The sequence below is a fragment of the Xyrauchen texanus genome, chromosome 16, assembly GCF_025860055.1.
Source record: "Xyrauchen texanus isolate HMW12.3.18 chromosome 16, RBS_HiC_50CHRs, whole genome shotgun sequence".
In the NCBI taxonomy this organism is placed as follows: Eukaryota; Metazoa; Chordata; class Actinopteri; order Cypriniformes; family Catostomidae; genus Xyrauchen; species Xyrauchen texanus.
Genome location: NC_068291.1, coordinates 32,212,161 through 32,230,100, shown reverse-complemented (window position 1 = coordinate 32,230,100; position 17,940 = coordinate 32,212,161). Strand labels below are relative to the sequence as shown.

Sequence of the window (17,940 nt, the reverse complement as noted above, 5' to 3'; positions counted from 1 at the left end):
ATTTTTGCTTGCCCGTGTTTCAGCGCGCTGTTAGAAGCGCATCCACAACAGGAGTTACACTCTCTGACTAAAGCACGTAACTGCATTTGCATCCTTTTGTGCAGATACAAGTTGTAATGTTACGTTATGTATCTAGGATATCTGATTAATCTCATTGGATGCGTCATAGAATGTGCGTCAGCTTACTAGAGTTAATTTATTCTGCAGCTTCACCTAATGCAGCTATTCTATTTCAGATGTTTGTTTTTCGATAACATTGATGCAGCATAAGCAGTGTTATTTTTTATAGTTCATGTTTTCATAGACATGTTTTCATGTTATTTTATTTATTTAACATTTTCATAACAATCTTATAATATTTTCATTATCTCCATGACGTACACGCCCCGCCCCCCGCTCACGTCCCGCCCCTCGAATACTCGAGTACTCGTTTTTGAGACCTATCAACGATCGAAATAAGAAATCAACAAAAATACCCATCCCTAGTTTGGTTAAGGTGGGGATGCCGCAGTGTGACTTTTTGATGGTTAGCTTACCGTCTGAGAAGAAAAAAACTGAAATAAAAACAAAACAATTCACACTTTACCGGTTTTACGTTATTTGCAAATTAGCACTGATGCAAAAAAATGCATATCATATCACAACTGAACTTGGTGGACATATTTCTTGGGGATATGTGGACACTAATGGCAGCCCTACAATAAGAAAACTGATAAATACACAGAAAAATAATAGGTCTAAAATTAGAGACGCACCAATCTAGGGCACGACACCGCTTATAAGCATCCAGAGTTCAGTGATGGGCTGATGTAACCGGAGTGCTTCAAAAGTGTGCATGTAAGATTGTGTGTGCGCAACATGTAGTTCACAGCATTCCAACTATTTTTTTTTTCTTCTGCAAAAGTTTAGTCCAACAATCTGTTGTCTGTCAGACACCCTAACAAAGAATCAGCAACAGACTCCATAAAAATACTATACACAGCACCTTACATATAAAACTTGTGGACTATGCATAATAACAGGAACATTGCTCACAGAAGGCAATTTAAAGTCAAATCATGACTATAATGGACATTTATTGTTGAATGCAGTAAACATACACAAGCAATACTTTAAATAATGAGAACAGTTTAAGACGCAACTTTTCAAAGTTTACTCGCTGATAGTAACCACGCATCGCACCACACGCTGTCAGCACGCTTAAACATTACAAAGTTACATCTTTTAATTCATCACTTTAAAATCAACACAGCAAAAAATTATTAACATTAGTAGTTTGATGTTGGATGACTAGTGGAGTATCCTGTTCCATTTGTAGGATGTTTATCTTTCTATGACTTCTGTCTGCATGTTTTACACCCATCGTATTCAGTCAGTCATTTAAATGCGCCCAAACAGCTGCTATTTTTGGTGGATGTGTCTGGTACATTGAATTCATCTGTTATATTTTGAAGTTTGTGTGTAGCCCCAGTTTCACTTGAATTAAAATGTTTATGTTCAGACCGCAACATCTGGCCATCAAGCATCACATGGCCAGCTCCAGTACACACACATGCACAAGAGTTTTTCATATTTAGTCTTACAAAATATTCTGAATAACTCTTCTATATTACAGTGATTTGCAAAAGTATTTTCCCCCCATTCTGATTTCTTTTTTTGTATATTTTTAATACTAAAAAGTTTTAGATCTTCAAATATATTGATATTTAACATAAAAAAGGCAACCTGAGTAAACACAAAATACAGTTTTCAAATATAAAATTTTATAAGGTCAAATAAAAAGGTCAAAACTTTTATAATTTTTATTACATTTTAGAATAATAGTTAAGTCATCAAAACTATGGAGTAACATAAATGGAACAATGGGAATTATGTTGTGACTAAACAAAATCCAAAATAAATCAAAACTGTTATATTTTAGCATCTTCAAAGTAGTCACCCTTTGCCTAGAATTTGCAGACATGTACTCTTGAAATTTTCTTAACCATCTTCTTGAGGAATCACCCTGGGATGATTTTAAACAGTATTGAAGGAGTTCCCATCTATGTTGGGCACTTATTGGCTGCTTTTCTTTATTTGGTCCAAGTCATCCATTTAAAAAAAAACATTTTTTTTTTTTTTATCATTACATTTTAGTTTTATATTGAAATAAAATAATATAGTGGCACAATTATATTTTTTTCTACAAAACTAATTTCAAACATTTAAGAATACGCCTTCAAATCAAAGGATCAGTCATGTGTTTCAAAATGGTAGTGTATATGTATATATATATATATATATATATAGCTCAGCCACATTGGAGGATTTTCGAGCATGAACTGCCCGTTTAAGTTCCTGCCACAGCATCTCAATCGTGTTCAAGTTGGGACTTTGACTAAGCCACTCCAAATTTTTAATTTTGTTTCTTTTGAGCCATTCAGAGGTGGACTTACTTCTATGCTTTGGATCATTGTCTTGCTGCATAATCCAGTTGCGCTTGAGCTTCAACTCACGGACTGATGACCAGACGTTCTCCTTTAGGATTTTCTGGTAGAGAGCAGAATTCATGTTTCCCTCAGCTATTGCAAGTCTTCCTGGCCTTGAAGCAGCAAAGCATGCCCACACCAACACACTACCACCACCATGCTCCATGACGTTCTTTTTGTGGATTTCTGCGTTTGATTTACGGCAGATATAATGGGCCCAGTCTTCCAAACAGTTCCACTTTTGATTTATCAGTCTACAGACATTCTCCCAAACGGTTTGAGGATCAACAAGGCTTTTCAAAATTCAGACAAGCCTTAATGTTCTTCTGGGTTAGCAGTGGTTTTCGCCTCACCACACTTCCATGGATGCCATTTTTAGCCAGTGTCTTTCTGATAGTGAAGTCATGAACAGCCTGCAGTTCCTTGGATAATGTTCTTGGCTTTTATGTGACTTCCTGGATGAGTCGTCACTGTGCTCTTGGAGGAATTTTGGAAGGTCCGCCACTTCTGGGAAGGTTCACTACTGTGCCAAATTTTATCCATTTGGAGATAATGCCTCTCAATGTGGTCCTTTGGAGTCCCAGGAACTTTGAAATGGCTTTTAAACCATTCCCAGACTGATGTATTTCAATAACCTCATAATTCCTGGAATTTCTTTCAACCTTGGCATAGTGTGCTACTGGGTGAGACCTCTTAGCAAAGTTCATGCTGCTGAAAAAGTTCTATTTAGGTGTTGATTTGATTGAGCAGGGCTGGTAGCAATCAGGCCTGGGTCTGTCTAGTCCAGCTGAACCAAATTACGAATGCAGTTATATAGATTTGGGGATTTAGTAACTAAGGGCAAATACATTTTCACACAGGCCCAGTTGTTATTGGATAACTTTTTTGCTTCAATAAATAACAATAATTTAAAAACTGTATTAAGTTTACACTCATATAGCCTTTGTTTTATGTTAGAATTTTTTTAACAATTTAGTATGAAAACAGAACAAATTAGGATGGGGGCAAATATTTTCCACAGCACTGTATATATTTATTCATAATTTATAATATTTTTGCCACATGTAAATAAAGTATATCATGGTTTTTAACCGTTGATTCTAAATTCTTACGGTTAAATTAACCGCAACATTTATACTCACGGTGAATATTAAAACCATATAATCGCGGCATCTCTAGGTTAAGGTCAACTTTAGTGTCAGTCGGTGTGTGTTAGTGTGATCAGTGTACCTCTCGTCATCCATCTCAAGGCTGCTCTCACTCTCTGACAGTTGTCTGCACAACGCCTCCCTTCTCTCCATCTCTCTCTGAAGTTTCCTCTGAAGACGAACGTTCTCTTCCCTCATCTGCCTTTCCTCCTCTATGTACTGAGCCCGTTTCTCTGTGTCTGGAAGGGAGGGAAAGATGATGGAACAAAATACAGGAAGACAAACATATACAACATTTCTAATATTTTCTATCCACTTTACTGCAGATTTTAAGTACTGCTGTGTTAATGGGCGTGATAATGAAGAATGAGAGTTCTGTGTTAATGTCTCCCTCTAGTGGCCATAACACACACACACACACACACACACACACACACACACACACACACACACACACACACACACACACACACACACACACACACACACACACACACACACACACACACACACACACACTGTTAAGTATTACAAAATTAAACAATGATCTGTGGAACTCACACTGCACTGTGGCACAATGGCAGCTTCTGACCTACTTCTACAATGCATTAAAAATAAATTTTAAAATTTTAATTCAACTGTTAACAGGAGAACATTAGGGCTGTCATTTGGGCAGAGAAACTATGGAGGTCAACTTGTGCCTAAATTATTTGCATGCACAGAGTAAGATTTGTGAAAGTGTAAATAAAATTGCAAGTGTAAAAATAAATTGCATTCACACAGAATGCTTTTGCAACCATCCATTTATTTTTCTATGTAAATGCACGCTAGGCGAACGTTTTACTTTCGCTTTGTTTATTTAGCATCTCTTGAAGGAGCGCTGTTTTTTTTTGATTCTGTCTGATTAAAGATAACTTTAAAAAGCATTTTAAGACACCTGCTTTCTGTTAAACTGCATTTGTTGCGCTGTGTCTAAATTTTTTTGCACGAGAATGCGATACATTTTAAGTCATGGCCAGTGCCACATCCAAAATTTTCATGTACATTTTTTTCTTAAAAAATGTATCGTAAATAATTCTAGATAACTTTTTAGCCAAATTGTTTAGATTTTCTGGTCGCACAATAGTTTTTTTCCATCAACAAATCAAGATTCACAACACTGCATTTATGCGGCACAAATTACATATGTGCACTCTGATGTCATAAAAAAACAACATTGACAAGAAGCATGGCTGAAGAAGGAACACAGCCAAACCTTTATCCGCTTCTAAACGGGTTAAGTTGAAAGAGTGGAAGTATTTTGCTTTCCATAAAAATGCAGAGGGAATGTTGGTTGAAGATTATTTCCCTTTGTGTAAAACAAAGCAGAAAAGTGGCAGTGAAACACAGGAAAACCTTCAACAGTTGACTGAAGAGTGGTTTGCTAAAACTCTGATAGCTACACAGTAACGTTTGCGTCTTGTAGTAACAAGTAAAATACAGTTGTAATCAGCTAATATTAAGTCCTGTAATTAATAATGGCAATGTGGCACAATGATGATTTCAATATTAAATTTTATGTTGGAACGCAATGCAATCGTACATTACCATAGGCATGTGACGGTCTAAGATTTTCATATCACGATAATTGCTGAAGCTTTTATCACAGTACACGGTATTATCAAGGTAATTACATTACAAAAACGGGTAAAATGATAAACAAATGTTGTTGTTCTCTTAATAACATTTGTAATTAATTTTTCAATACCAAACTAGCCTTTTAAATAACTTTGAAAAGAATCCATAACATAAAAAAAACCTACCTTCAACACCATAGCTAGATAGCCAAATATAATATTAGGTTGTTGTCTTAATATTTAAATGGTCATTATATAATGGGGCCCTGATCATTGGAGATCATACAGATCAGTACAGACCTACAGCTTATCTTGTAGAGGCTAATGTTAATGTAAAATTTTTTCTGGATAGCAAGCCAGTTGCTAATATTAGCTAGGCACTAACTACAAATGTAATAACCACAAATTCACTCGCAATGTATGCAATGTACGATTGCGTGGCATTCAAACGTGAACTTAATATTGAAATCATCATTGTGCCACATAGGCATTATTAATTACAGGACATAGTATTAGCTGAATACAACTGCATTTTAGTTGTTACTGCAAGACACAAACATTACGGTGTAGATAGCAAATTTTTTTGTGAACTACTCTTCGGCCAACTGAATGCAAGCTATTATCTGCAACAAGAGTTCACTTTCTTTGTTGTCTCAGTTTTCACTTGGTTTGGAAAAAAAGAGCAGAACAGTCACAACTTACCTCTCCCGCAGATGAGCGAACATGTTGGAGGTGTTTCCGTGTTTCATTGCCAATTTTCTAATGGGGAAAAAACTACTGTGCAATCAGAAAAATTGAAACAATTTGGCTAGGTTATCTAGAATTATTTACGGTATTTTTAAGTGCCCACCATAACAATATCGTGCATGTTAATTACCGTGATATAGCGCATTACGGAATACCATCGAATGCTTAGTCACCATACTGTGTGAATGAACTTGCGGTTATTCAATTTTTAGCTAGCGCCAAGCTATGTATTAGCAACTGGTTTGAAATCCAGAAAAAAAAAAAAAAAAAACAAACATGCATAAGCTACTATTGTTGTAGACAATTTGTTGTTCAATTATTTTTTTTAAACGTTCAGGGTTCTTTTCAAAGTTCTTTGTTATTTTTTTTATATGAAAAGTCCAGTCGGGTACTGAAAAAAAGTTATTAAACTTGTTATTAAGAGAACAACATAGTTTATCATTTAATCTGTTTTTGTAATGTAATTCAATACAGTGATAATGCTGTATACTGTGATAAAAGCTTCAGCAATTATAGTGATGTGAAAATTTGATACAGTCAAATGCCTATTTGGGATGCACTAAAACTAACCTTGCAATTCTATACAGTACAGTATGCAAATTGGAATGCAGCTTATTTCTTAGGCTTAAGAGAAGCTCAATGTCTCTTGCTTTGCTCTTGTTTTGTGTGTCTGTGCCTCTGACTGTAGTTCCATGGCAAGGAGTTGTTGTTGGACTGTATGTGTGTGTTGAGAGAAAGACTCACGCTGTAGTTCTGTATTGCGGAGGCTGCGTTTCAGCCTATCCACTTCACTCTTAAGGAAGCGGATGTGCCGCATCATGTTCTCTGGAGAGTCAATCTCCATGGAAACCTCCTGTGGAGAGGACGGGGCAGACACTGGCTGGTCAAGTTTCTCTTGAAGAATCCTGCCAATTAAGAGTAAAGAGATCGTGTGATGGTGTGTTTCAGGCTACAAGCTTGGGGCTAATGTATGGAACTGGTGCAAGCTAAACTTCACAGGTTGCGAGTAATCAAAAGTAGAAAGATCACATTACAGGGCACAGGGTTACCTTTTCTCTGCCTCAAGTTTGTCCATGCGTTTCCAGAGCCGGTTGACAAGTGCCTCCTGCTCTTGTTCCAGAGTGTTTTCCAGATCAATCTTCTCACGCCGGAGCTGCATAGAATCATATATATAATTAACACAATAATACCATGGTTTTGTCAAAACAGCACATCGTCATTAGGAAAAATTTGGAGATGGGCCACGACTTACCGAAATATAGGTTATGTATTTGTTCAAGAACAACCTGTTCTAATTCAGGTAGAACAGGTTCTACAATTTGTTACCAAAAAAGGTACTTTGAAATACTTATGATTTCAAGCACCAGGTCTAGGGTTATTTATTTGAAAAAGTATTTGTGGAAGATTTGACTAGTTGTTTTTAGATGGTCCTGGTCTAGAGCATGTTGTTTTAAGAGGGTTCCTCTGTACCATTTCTAGGGAAAGTCGCTTGGAGAGGTCTAGAAGTGTCTGTGATAAAGTGAGCTATTTAGAGATGGTGCCCATTCTAGAGCAAGTCTTTTGGATGTAAAGTTATGCTGTAGGATGTATGAAGACAATACCTGTTCTAGAGTAAGCTGCTTGGAGATGGTGTCATTCTCCAGCTTTTTGATCTTCTTCATCAGTTTATTGACCTGGAACTCTTGCTCTTGCTCCAAGTGCTGTTCTAACTCAGCCTTTTCATGCTGAAGCTGAGAGTGAAAGATTGTGTGAGTTAAAGACAATGAGAATCAAACAGAAGCAACACATTCTAAATCTAAACATGATGGGCATAACATAAATGTTCTGAGATTCAAAGCAGTGATGTGTCATGTTTTGATGTGGTCCAGACATTGCGTCTCTGTGGTCGTTACCAAACAACTTGGCAACCATTTAAGTAACCATTGGGTGGGGGTTTAAGGAATAATACTGCCATTATGAATAAGGTAAAGGACCAAATGCCTTGAACTAACACAGACATCAGCCTGTTGTCTGTGGGTTGGGCTGATTAAATAAAAATAATTAAAATGTCGCTAGATTCATACTGGAGTAAAGCATACTAAATCCAGATATTTTAAAGGAATATTTATCACCCGACAGCAATTATTGCATGTTGACTAACACAAAAAATTCTTTTGACTTGTCACTCAAGGGTTTAAAAGGCAGAAATGTGAAGCTTATAATAATAAAAAAGCACTTTTCTGTTAAAACTAATTTATTATTTGAGCTGTAAATTTGCTTAAATTGTCATAGGACAGGGCGATATGGCCAAAATTGTTATCACGATAATCTTTTTCATATTGTTCAATATTGATATTTATCACGATGTACATTTACACATTGCACTTTCTTTTTTTATATCAAAGTTGACAGAAGAAAAAATTAATTCTAAACAGTCAAAATAGTCTCTACAAAACTGCACAGGGGGTCCAGATACGGCCAAAGCAGTGGGGTCTGTGGGATCTTTTACCAATTTTACCGTCTTTTACCGTTTATCAATTGAAAATGAATGTTAAAAGATCATCTGTTTGTTCTAAAGCATAGTGACAGCAGTCCAGTATTTGTTGGAATATTTTTTATATTTCTTTAGATTCATATACCCAAGTATGGGGAATAAAAGCACTTATGACTGTGGGTTCAGGGGTGTCCCGAGAGAATATTTAGAAAATGTTTTTTAAAAAAATTTCAAAAATATTTGTATATTTACATTAAAGTGAGAGACTAGTATACCAACTAGTAATTTTAGCCTTTCCTTATCCATTCCAGACATCTAATACATTTTCACAAAATTAGAACAGAAATCAGTTTGTTTATTATTAAAGGCTCGTAACATGCTGATTAATAAAGATACATTTAGAAGGGAAAAACATTATGGTCTAAAAGGTGCTTTGAAACCACGTTAACTCATGCAGCGCTTCATGTCTACACACATGCAGGGAAAAGAGGCAACACGTGCGGAACAGGGTAGAAATGATGCATGTTTGGTGCCAGAGAACAATATAAGATTACAGCGCAGGAAGATCAGAGCTGTTGTCCACATCACTGTTGTTGAAGTCTTCACTAGAGATGATGAGAGGGCGCAACAGTTGTCATGAATTCTTGCGGTGCAGATGGAATCAATCTAGTGTCTGACGTAACCTAATTGTTAGCAAGGCAGCTAGCATTAGCAAGTTCGTCCAGTCTGACCCTACGTTACCACTCGTGAGTTGTGAGCAAATTTGAGAGCGTTTTCAATTCATTCCTATGAAAGCCAATTATCATGCTTGCAAGGTGGATCGTAGGATTGGCAGAGGTGCAGAGCAAGCTCTCTCCTTGCACTTTGAGTGCCTTTGAGAGGATTTCGTCCGCCCCAGTGGAAATGCAGCACGAGAAAGCCGAACTGCTTGTGTTTTAGCGACACGCAGTAAATATAAAAAATTCTTCAAAAGCTTATTGTGGATTTACTTTATCGTGATATATATCGATATCGTTTTATCGCCCAGCCCTAAATTTTAATTTTTATAGCCATTTTAGGGTTTATTGATGTTACATTGTCATTGCAACAAAGTCGTACATTTGAATATAAATTTAAACAGAAAAGGCAAGCGATTTTATCACACAAAAATTGTTAACTAATATTTATATATACAGGTCCTTCTCAAAAAATTAGCATATTGTGATAAAGTTCATTATTTTCCATAATGTAATGATAAAAATTAAACTTTCATATATTTTAGATTCATTGCACACCAACTGAAATATTTCAGGTCTTTTATTGTTTTAATACTGATGATTTTGGCATACAGCTCATGAAAACCCAAAATTCCTATCTCATAAAATTAGCATACTTCATCCAACCAATAAAAGAAGTGTTTTTAATACAAAAAACGTCAACCTTCAAATAATTATGTTCAGTTATGCACTCAATACTTGGTCGGGAATCCTTTTGCAGAAATGACTGCTTCAATGCGGCGTGGCATGGAGGCAATCAGCCTGTGGCACTGCTGAGGTGTTATGGAGGCCCAGGATGCTTCGATAGCAGCCTTAAGCTCATCCAGAGTGTTGGGTCTTGCGTCTCTCAACTTTCTCTTCACAATATCCCACAGATTCTCTATGGGGTTCAGGTCAGGAGAGTTGGCAGGCCAATTGAGCACAGTAATACTATGGTCAGTAAACCATTTACCAGTGGTTTTGGCACTGTGAGCAGGTGCCAGGTCGTGCTGAAAAATGAAATCTTCATCTCCATTAAGCTTTTCAGCAGATGGAAGCATGAAGTGCTCCAAAATCTCCTGATAGCTAGCTGCATTGACCCTGCCCTTGATAAAACACAGTGGACCAACACCAACAGCTGACATGGCACCCCAGACCATCACTGACTGTGGGTACTTGACACTGGACTTCAGGCATTTTGGCATTTCCTTCTCCCCAGTCTTCCTCCAGACTCTGGCACCTTGATTTCCGAATGACATGCAAAATTTGCTTTCATCCGAAAAAAGTACTTTGGACCACTGAGCAACAGTCCAGTGCTGCTTCTCTGTAGCCCATTTCCTGCACACACCTGTGCACGGTGGCTCTGGATGTTTCTACTCCAGACTCAGTCCACTGTTTCCGCAGGTCCCCCAAGGTCTGGAATCAGTCCTTCTCCACAATCTTCCTCAGGGTCCGGTCACCTCTTCTCGTTGTGCAGCGTTTTTTGCCACACTTTTTCCTTCCCACAGACTTCCCACCGAGGTGCCTTGATACAGCACTCTGGGAACAGCCTATTTGTTCAGAAATTTCTTTCTGTGTCTTACCCTCTTGCTTGAGGGTGTCAATGATGGCCTTCTGGACAGCAGTCAGGTCGGCAGTCTTACCCATGATTGCGGTTTTGAGTAATGAAACAGGCTGGGAGTTTTTAAAAGCCTCAGGAATCTTTTGCAGGTGTTTAGAGTTAATTAGTTGATTCAGATAATTAGGTTAATAGCTCGAATCTAAAATATATGAAAGTTTAATTTTTATCATTACATTATGGAAAATAATGAACTTTATCACAATATGCTAATTTTTTGAGAAGGACCTGTATATATATATATATATATATATATATATATATATATATATATATATATATATATATATATATATATATATATATATATATATATAACTTGTGGCTATAGATATTATTCCAAAGACATGACACACGCCGTTGCCATCTTGTCTGGAATCGCAGTAGGGCTGTCAACTGGGCAGATAAACTGTTTTTTTACCTTAAATATTTTAATTCTAATTCTAATTCTAATAATATTACATTTTTAAAGTCAGCTGATTTTTAAAAAATCCTTACTCCACAAGAGGGCGCATTAAACACAAACCATTCAGCACCATTATATTATTGCAAATAACATTCCTGGCTGTTTAAAAAAAAAAAAAAAAAAAGAAGAAGAAAAGCAAAAGCATTCAGTTTTCAACTAATATGCATAAAATTAAATAAAATTTTTTTAGCAGGTCCATATTTTCAAATGTTAAGTCAAAAGATGAGGGGGGGGGTGCTTCAATAAACCATTTGCATGGTGTTAAACTTACTGATCCCACAGTATACTACCCCCGACTCAAACTTCATAATAACAGTGAAATGCCACATTGTTTTTTTTATTCATTACTGTGTATGTAGGGTAGCAATAGTCCCAGATAGCAGTGGTATTTGGCTGAACTTGCTTTATAAAGTGGTTGTTTGGATTTTTAAATGGTAAACAGTTGTATAGTGCTATAATCTAGCCAACAGTTGAAGAAACACAAAGGAGTGAACATCAGAGCGCTTAGTAACAAAAGAAGGGATACGTAGCCAAGATTAATAGAAGAAAAACAACTTTCAGCTGGGTGTATTCTGATCACGTCTTTTAAGATAAATCAAGGAACTGCAAGGATATATATCCCTGTGTTACTGGAGTAAAACAGATTAGTGATGGCCAGCTAAAGTCTATAGTACAGTCAAATGGCACAGTAATGTTTACCTGACTGTTTCTCTAGTTTGTAAGTGTTCTTCTGTTGCCGTCTTAGCCCTTTAGTAAAATAAGTTTATCTGTGTAAATGCTCAATGACATTAACTTGATTTTTTTTTTTTATTCAATTTACAACACTAGAATTCTGTACTTTGTTTACATAAAGATTCTTCAAATCTTGTGTTTAGGCTAGGGCTGTCAATTTAACTTGTTAATTCAGTGCGATTAATTTGACTAAAAATAACGCATTAAAAACATTTACGCCATTAATCGCAATGCCTCCAGACCGTAATATGGAAGATTCCTGAGAAATGCAAGCTTGTAGTACCACCTATATCTATTTGGGAAAGGAGAAACACAGTGCTTTGTTTACTGGTGTCTCTATCTATCATGGTGCTGGCAGTGTGTTTGATGACATAATCAAATACCATCTATACTTTTGAAACCTTGAGTATTTTATCATTTACAGGTTGGCCCAATTCATTTCCATTGTAAGTGCCTCTGTACCCCAGATTTTTCTTTATTTTTAAAGAAAAGGACAAGTCAAAAATATTTTTTGTGGTAATCAATATTATGCCACAAATGCTGTCGATTTAGCTTAACTTGGATTGAACCTGAAATATTCCTTTAAGAAGAGCCATACAAGGTCTAGTTTGAGGGACTTCCATCTTAGCACAGGAAGCTACTTGATCAAAGCAAATTCATGATGGTAACACATGCTTCTTTGGCAGTAGGTGTGTTAAAGTTTTAGAAATATAAGGGCAAAAACTCTGACACAAGTTTCATCGAACACAAGTAACTTTCAAGCTTTTGTATGAAACAAACTGACAAGAATATACACATGCATGCTTGTTTCCTGCATATTTATTAGGCGTGTAACGATGCATCGATCCAATGACCGACGATCCAATGTTATCGATACAATGCATAAATATCAATATAGAATTTTTTTAAAGATGTACCTTTATTTTAATACTCTCATGTCAGCCACGTCCGTATGCATTTCCATCAGGCGATGAAGCAACCTTATTACATAAATTTCACTTTATGAACACTACATACGCTTTTCATGTGGGACATGGATGTGCGCGGGGTCTCTGAAGCTAAATTGTACTCTGCTATCCGTGCGCACGCGTCAACTGGGCTTCCCATGAAATGCAAGCTCCACTGACAGGATGTGCGAGCACGTCAACCGGGCACTCCTTGAAATGTGGGCTCTTGTGACAAATGCAGTGTGGCTCACTTGCAAGATTAACTCTGGCTTCCATTGATATCTTTGTGCATGCGACCCATTTGAATTTTACATGAGAATTTGCTATTTTAAAGTACCATGAAGAAGTTCAATCAGGTGAAACACTTTGACAACGCTGACTTTCTGAACAGCACTAATGAGGGAAAGAGAAACACCTGCTCATCACAAGCATCAGTGAAAAGACTTTACACATTACACGTAACAGAATTTTTTATTACAACCATGGAAGCTGTAGCCAAGAAAAACATGTATATTGCGGATAGTTGGAAACAAGTCATGGGTATGTAAGAATTTTGAATTGGACTAAACTGAAACATTATCTATCATCAAAGGAGTAATGATCACTTACTGTGACATTATTTATCTGTATAATTGTTTTCAACATTTGAAGTACCTTATTTTGTTGTGGATATCCCAATGTGGACACAGAGAGCTGAATAAAATAAATCAATTTATATTGTGGTTGCATTTGATGGCAAAACATTTTTTATTGATTGTGTAAAATAGACACATATCATCAATCGCAGGCCCCTGAATCGAATTGTATCGTGGCAGACTTTGAAGTATCGGCAAATATCGGATAGCAGGCCAAGAGATTCAATACAAGATGAAACGTCTGATTTACACCCCTAATATTTATGCGCGCGCACACACACAGTTGGTGTCTGACTCATTTCTAAGTAGCTTACTCCTTGAACTTTACCATTATTCATCCACACAATACACCACACCTCCTCAACACATAAACATGGTCATCTGGGCTAAGCCAAGAGGCAGATTCAAATTGACTAACACTCACGTTACCTAAACAATAAGATTTAATTACCTTTAGGCATAAAAAAAAAAGAGAATGTTACCTTTAGGGGTAATTCAAAGGGCAAGTGATCATATGTCCTTGCCCTAACCTCTTTCCCCTTTTAACTAAGATCAGCTTTCCTGTTGTGCCTCTTGCTGTGACCACAAACACAACTGATAGGTCCTCGTCTACTACAGGTTCTCACCTGCATGAGTTTTCTGGACAAGTCATTGGTGAGGAACTCCTCTTCTTTCTCATAGTTGACGGCGAGCGTCTCCTTCTCCTTTTGCAGAGCCTGAATCTTCTTAAACAAGGTGTTGGAGATGAACTCCTCTTCCTGTTCGGCTCGCGCTTGCTGCAGAAACAAATACAAAACTGTTGCTTTAATATACCTTTAAAGGAATATTGCAAGTTCAATACAGTTTAAGATCAATTTTTACTAAATTTGACTTGTCCCTCCTTTTCTTTAAAAAAGAAGCAAAAATCGAGGGTCCAGTGAAACACTTACAATGCAACAGAATTGGGACAATTTGGAGCATTTAAAAAAGGCAGAAATGTGAAGGTTATCATTTTATGAACGCACTTATATTCATTCTTCTGTTAAAACTTGTGTATTATCTGAGCTGTAAATTTGTTTATATAGTTGTTTTATGGTTTGTTGACATTACATCATAACAACAAAGTAGTAAAATTGGCTAAAACTTTACAAAGAAAAGGTATGCCATTTTGTCACACTAAAATCATACTGCATATGTCTTGTGGCTATACTTATGAAACAGTGAGAATTTTAACATTTACAGATTTGCCCGTATTCACTTCTATTGTAAGTGCCTCACTGTAACCCTGATTTTTGCTTCTATTTGTTTTGTTTTTTTTTTTAAGAAAAGGAAGGGGCAAGTAAATTATTTTTGTGCTAATCAACATTGTGCCACAAATGCTGTCGACTGAGCTTAACTTTTATTGAACCTGGAACATTCCTTTAAGCTTCAGCAATTGAAATATGGCAAATATGACATTAGATTATAACAGACATCTCGGACAAGGTAACTGACATTATCAGGCCTCATTTTGCCATAACCAAGCAATTATTAAAAACCTTGTATTATATCGTGAACCATACATTTTGTATTGTCACATTTCAATCGATAATTACAATTCCAACCATTTCAAAGCAGCCAATAGCATTTATTCTCATCACGACAAAAAAATTAAGTCTATTACATTTCTTTATGGTATATTAGATATAAAATCTTAAACTGCCTTAGATGCATGCGATTCATTGTGAACTAATGCACAACCAAAATGTCCTTTTTAATATCACTGTCAACGCACTGAATGTAAGTCTAAGCGTCTCTTTCACTTATGTATTTGATGGCTGTTTGTCTAAACGTAGCTGGTCTGAGTGAAGCGCTGATTCACATACTGTGAATCATGTTGACGCATTAGAGCCAAATATACAGTGCCAACATGCCACCTTGACACGGGCTTTAAACACTAATGACAACCCCATTCTCTTACAACAACTATATCACAATATAGAAGACGTGAAAAAACAATGTATGCGATTAAAACCCTGATGGTAATCCACAGGACAAATCACTAAACGCTTTATATGGTCAGTGCACATGCTGGCCGCCACCAGAGTCTTGCTGTCTACGAAAAAACAACATAGGATAAATAATTATACATAAAGTCGATTAAACTGATAGCTTTAATTAACCATTTCGAACTCTTCAGCATTTTAAATCCTCTAGCCTGTAAGAAACATTAGCATTTATGCTATTAATCTACTTTCAAGCTTTTGTCATCTTTAACGGTTAGCTCGCAGGCTAGCATGAGTGGCAGACGATAAACGCCCTCAAAACGCTAATTTTTAGACCAAATCAAGCTCATAATAGACACTAATGTGGTTCGTAATGTGTCTTGGATGTTTATGGGGGCCTACAGGGTGCTGTCAGATGTGTTACAAGGATTAAAGCAAAGGCGCACAGGGCTGACTCACGATGGTGACGCTGGCTTTGCGCAGGTCGCGGTTCTCCTCCTGCAGCGCTTTGCACTTCAACTTGAACGTCTCGAGTTCGATCTTCAGCACTTTGTTCTCCTGCTGAAGCGACGCGAGACGGTTCGTCAGCTCCTCCAAGCGCGACTGCGAGATCACGACGCCCTGCGCTTTGGTGGCGGTGTTCGTGGTGGTCGTAGTGCTGTTGGAGGCGGCGGCGGAGGACTGCGGGGTGGCGGAGCTGCTGCTGCTGCCCGCGCCGTCTGTGTCGCTCTCGCTCGCGCTGTCCGCCATGGTGTTGCGCGCTACCTAGTAGAGCACGCGACGGTGTTCGAGTGGAGTGTAAGTGGCTTTGAAAAACGAGGGTTAAGAGAGAGCGTCTGTGGCTGGACTAGAGGGTCCAAGCAATGACTGGGTGTGTTGAAAGTGCAGGCAAATGGGGAGGGTGGCGCCGTCTTGTGGCGAAGAGGACAGTGTGTTCAAGGTTTATTTGCAGTAACACCATCACTTGGGTACTGCTCGCTGCAGCCTGCAGAATGGGGCGGAGCTACACTTGTCGCCCCGCCCAAAACATAGTCTCATTGGCTCGTTCGTCTTTCATAGACACATGATAGGAGATGTGGTTGTCCCTGCTGGGTTGTTCTCATTGTTTGAGAGATATTGAATAGTTGAGCCAAACCATTTGATTATGGTGCTTCCTTGTATGTGATATTCAATCCTAAATTCCGTGGATTTTATCCTGTTAAAAGTGAGGAACAAATCAGGAATTAAATATATATATATATATATATATATATATATATATATATATATATCAAATTGGGGGAAAAAAATATATACGGTATATATATTTTTTTCCCCCCAATTTGGTATGCCCAATTCCCAATGCTCTCTTGGTCCTTGTGGTGGCGTAGTGACTCTCCTCAATCCGGGTGGGGGAAACTCAGTTGCCTCCATATCTGAGACCATCTGTGCATCTTATCACGTGACATGTTGAGTGCATTACCACAGAAACGTAGTGCGTGTGGAGGCTCGTGCTATTCTCCGTGGCATCCAAGCACAACTCACCATGTGCCCCAACGAGAGCCAGAACCACATAATAGCGACTACAAGGAGATTAACCCAACATGACTACCTACCCTAGCAACTGGGCCAATTGGTTGCTTAGGAAGCCCAGTCAGCACGCCCTGGATTCTGGAAACTTGTGATTCCAGGTGTGGTAGTCAGCATCTTTACTCACTGAGCTACCCAGGCCCCCCACGTCAGTACAGTATTAACAGAAGAAAATTTTCCTTATTTTCTGCTGTAACAGACTATTGACTGCCGTTGGATTCTGTGCATGACAATTAGACTGCAATTTTTAGGCTGACGAGACAACAGAGCACACATTTTTGGAGGGAGGAGGAGAAATAACCATTTACAATCCTTCAAAGAAATTTATATGAATCAATATAGAAGTGAAAGCACCGCAACTATCTAAAGAATGGCATAACTGTTTTCATTAGTTCATCAGCCTCTTGTTTACTATTGTTGATCGCATAAATTAAAATAACTAAATTCCTTAAAATGCAGAGTAATCAATAGATCGAGCAGATACAGATGGCATGTATAAAGCAAACTTGGTCAATGAAAGAATCTATTATTAATCATGCAAAATAATCACTCATGATGATGAGCTGTTTTGGCAGAAACCAGGAGAGTCATTTTTATTATTATTTATTTTTTCCAGAGAATTGCCCGTTGCATACAACATGCCTTATGAACGAATGATTGAATGAACGAACAACATTGGTTTTTGTATTCAAAATTAAGTTTTTGTCCTCAATATTAAGATATTTGAAAATACGTTTATATTAAATTTGTATAACGTTTGTGAGAATTGGAGTGTAATTTACAGTTAATTTACAGTAGACAGTGCTGTTGGTTTTCATAACCC

The 17,940-nt window shown here is 37.4% G+C and overlaps 1 protein-coding gene across 1 annotated transcript in view; it reads right to left on the bottom strand.

Annotated features, from left to right (window-relative positions):
* Positions 1-16,446, bottom strand: part of LOC127656950 (coiled-coil domain-containing protein 6-like) — a 30,478-nt gene extending 14,032 nt beyond the window's left edge. Inside the window, exons 1-6 of the mRNA XM_052145521.1 lie at positions 16,008-16,446; positions 14,211-14,360; positions 7,581-7,709; positions 7,029-7,132; positions 6,724-6,884; positions 3,699-3,855 (exon numbers count right to left, since the gene is read on the bottom strand). Coding sequence (XP_052001481.1) covers positions 3,699-3,855; positions 6,724-6,884; positions 7,029-7,132; positions 7,581-7,709; positions 14,211-14,360; positions 16,008-16,298 — 992 coding nt within the window. The 5' untranslated portion in view covers positions 16,299-16,446. The remainder of the gene's footprint in view (positions 1-3,698; positions 3,856-6,723; positions 6,885-7,028; positions 7,133-7,580; positions 7,710-14,210; positions 14,361-16,007) is intronic.
* Between the last annotated feature and the right edge of the window lie 1,494 nt (positions 16,447-17,940).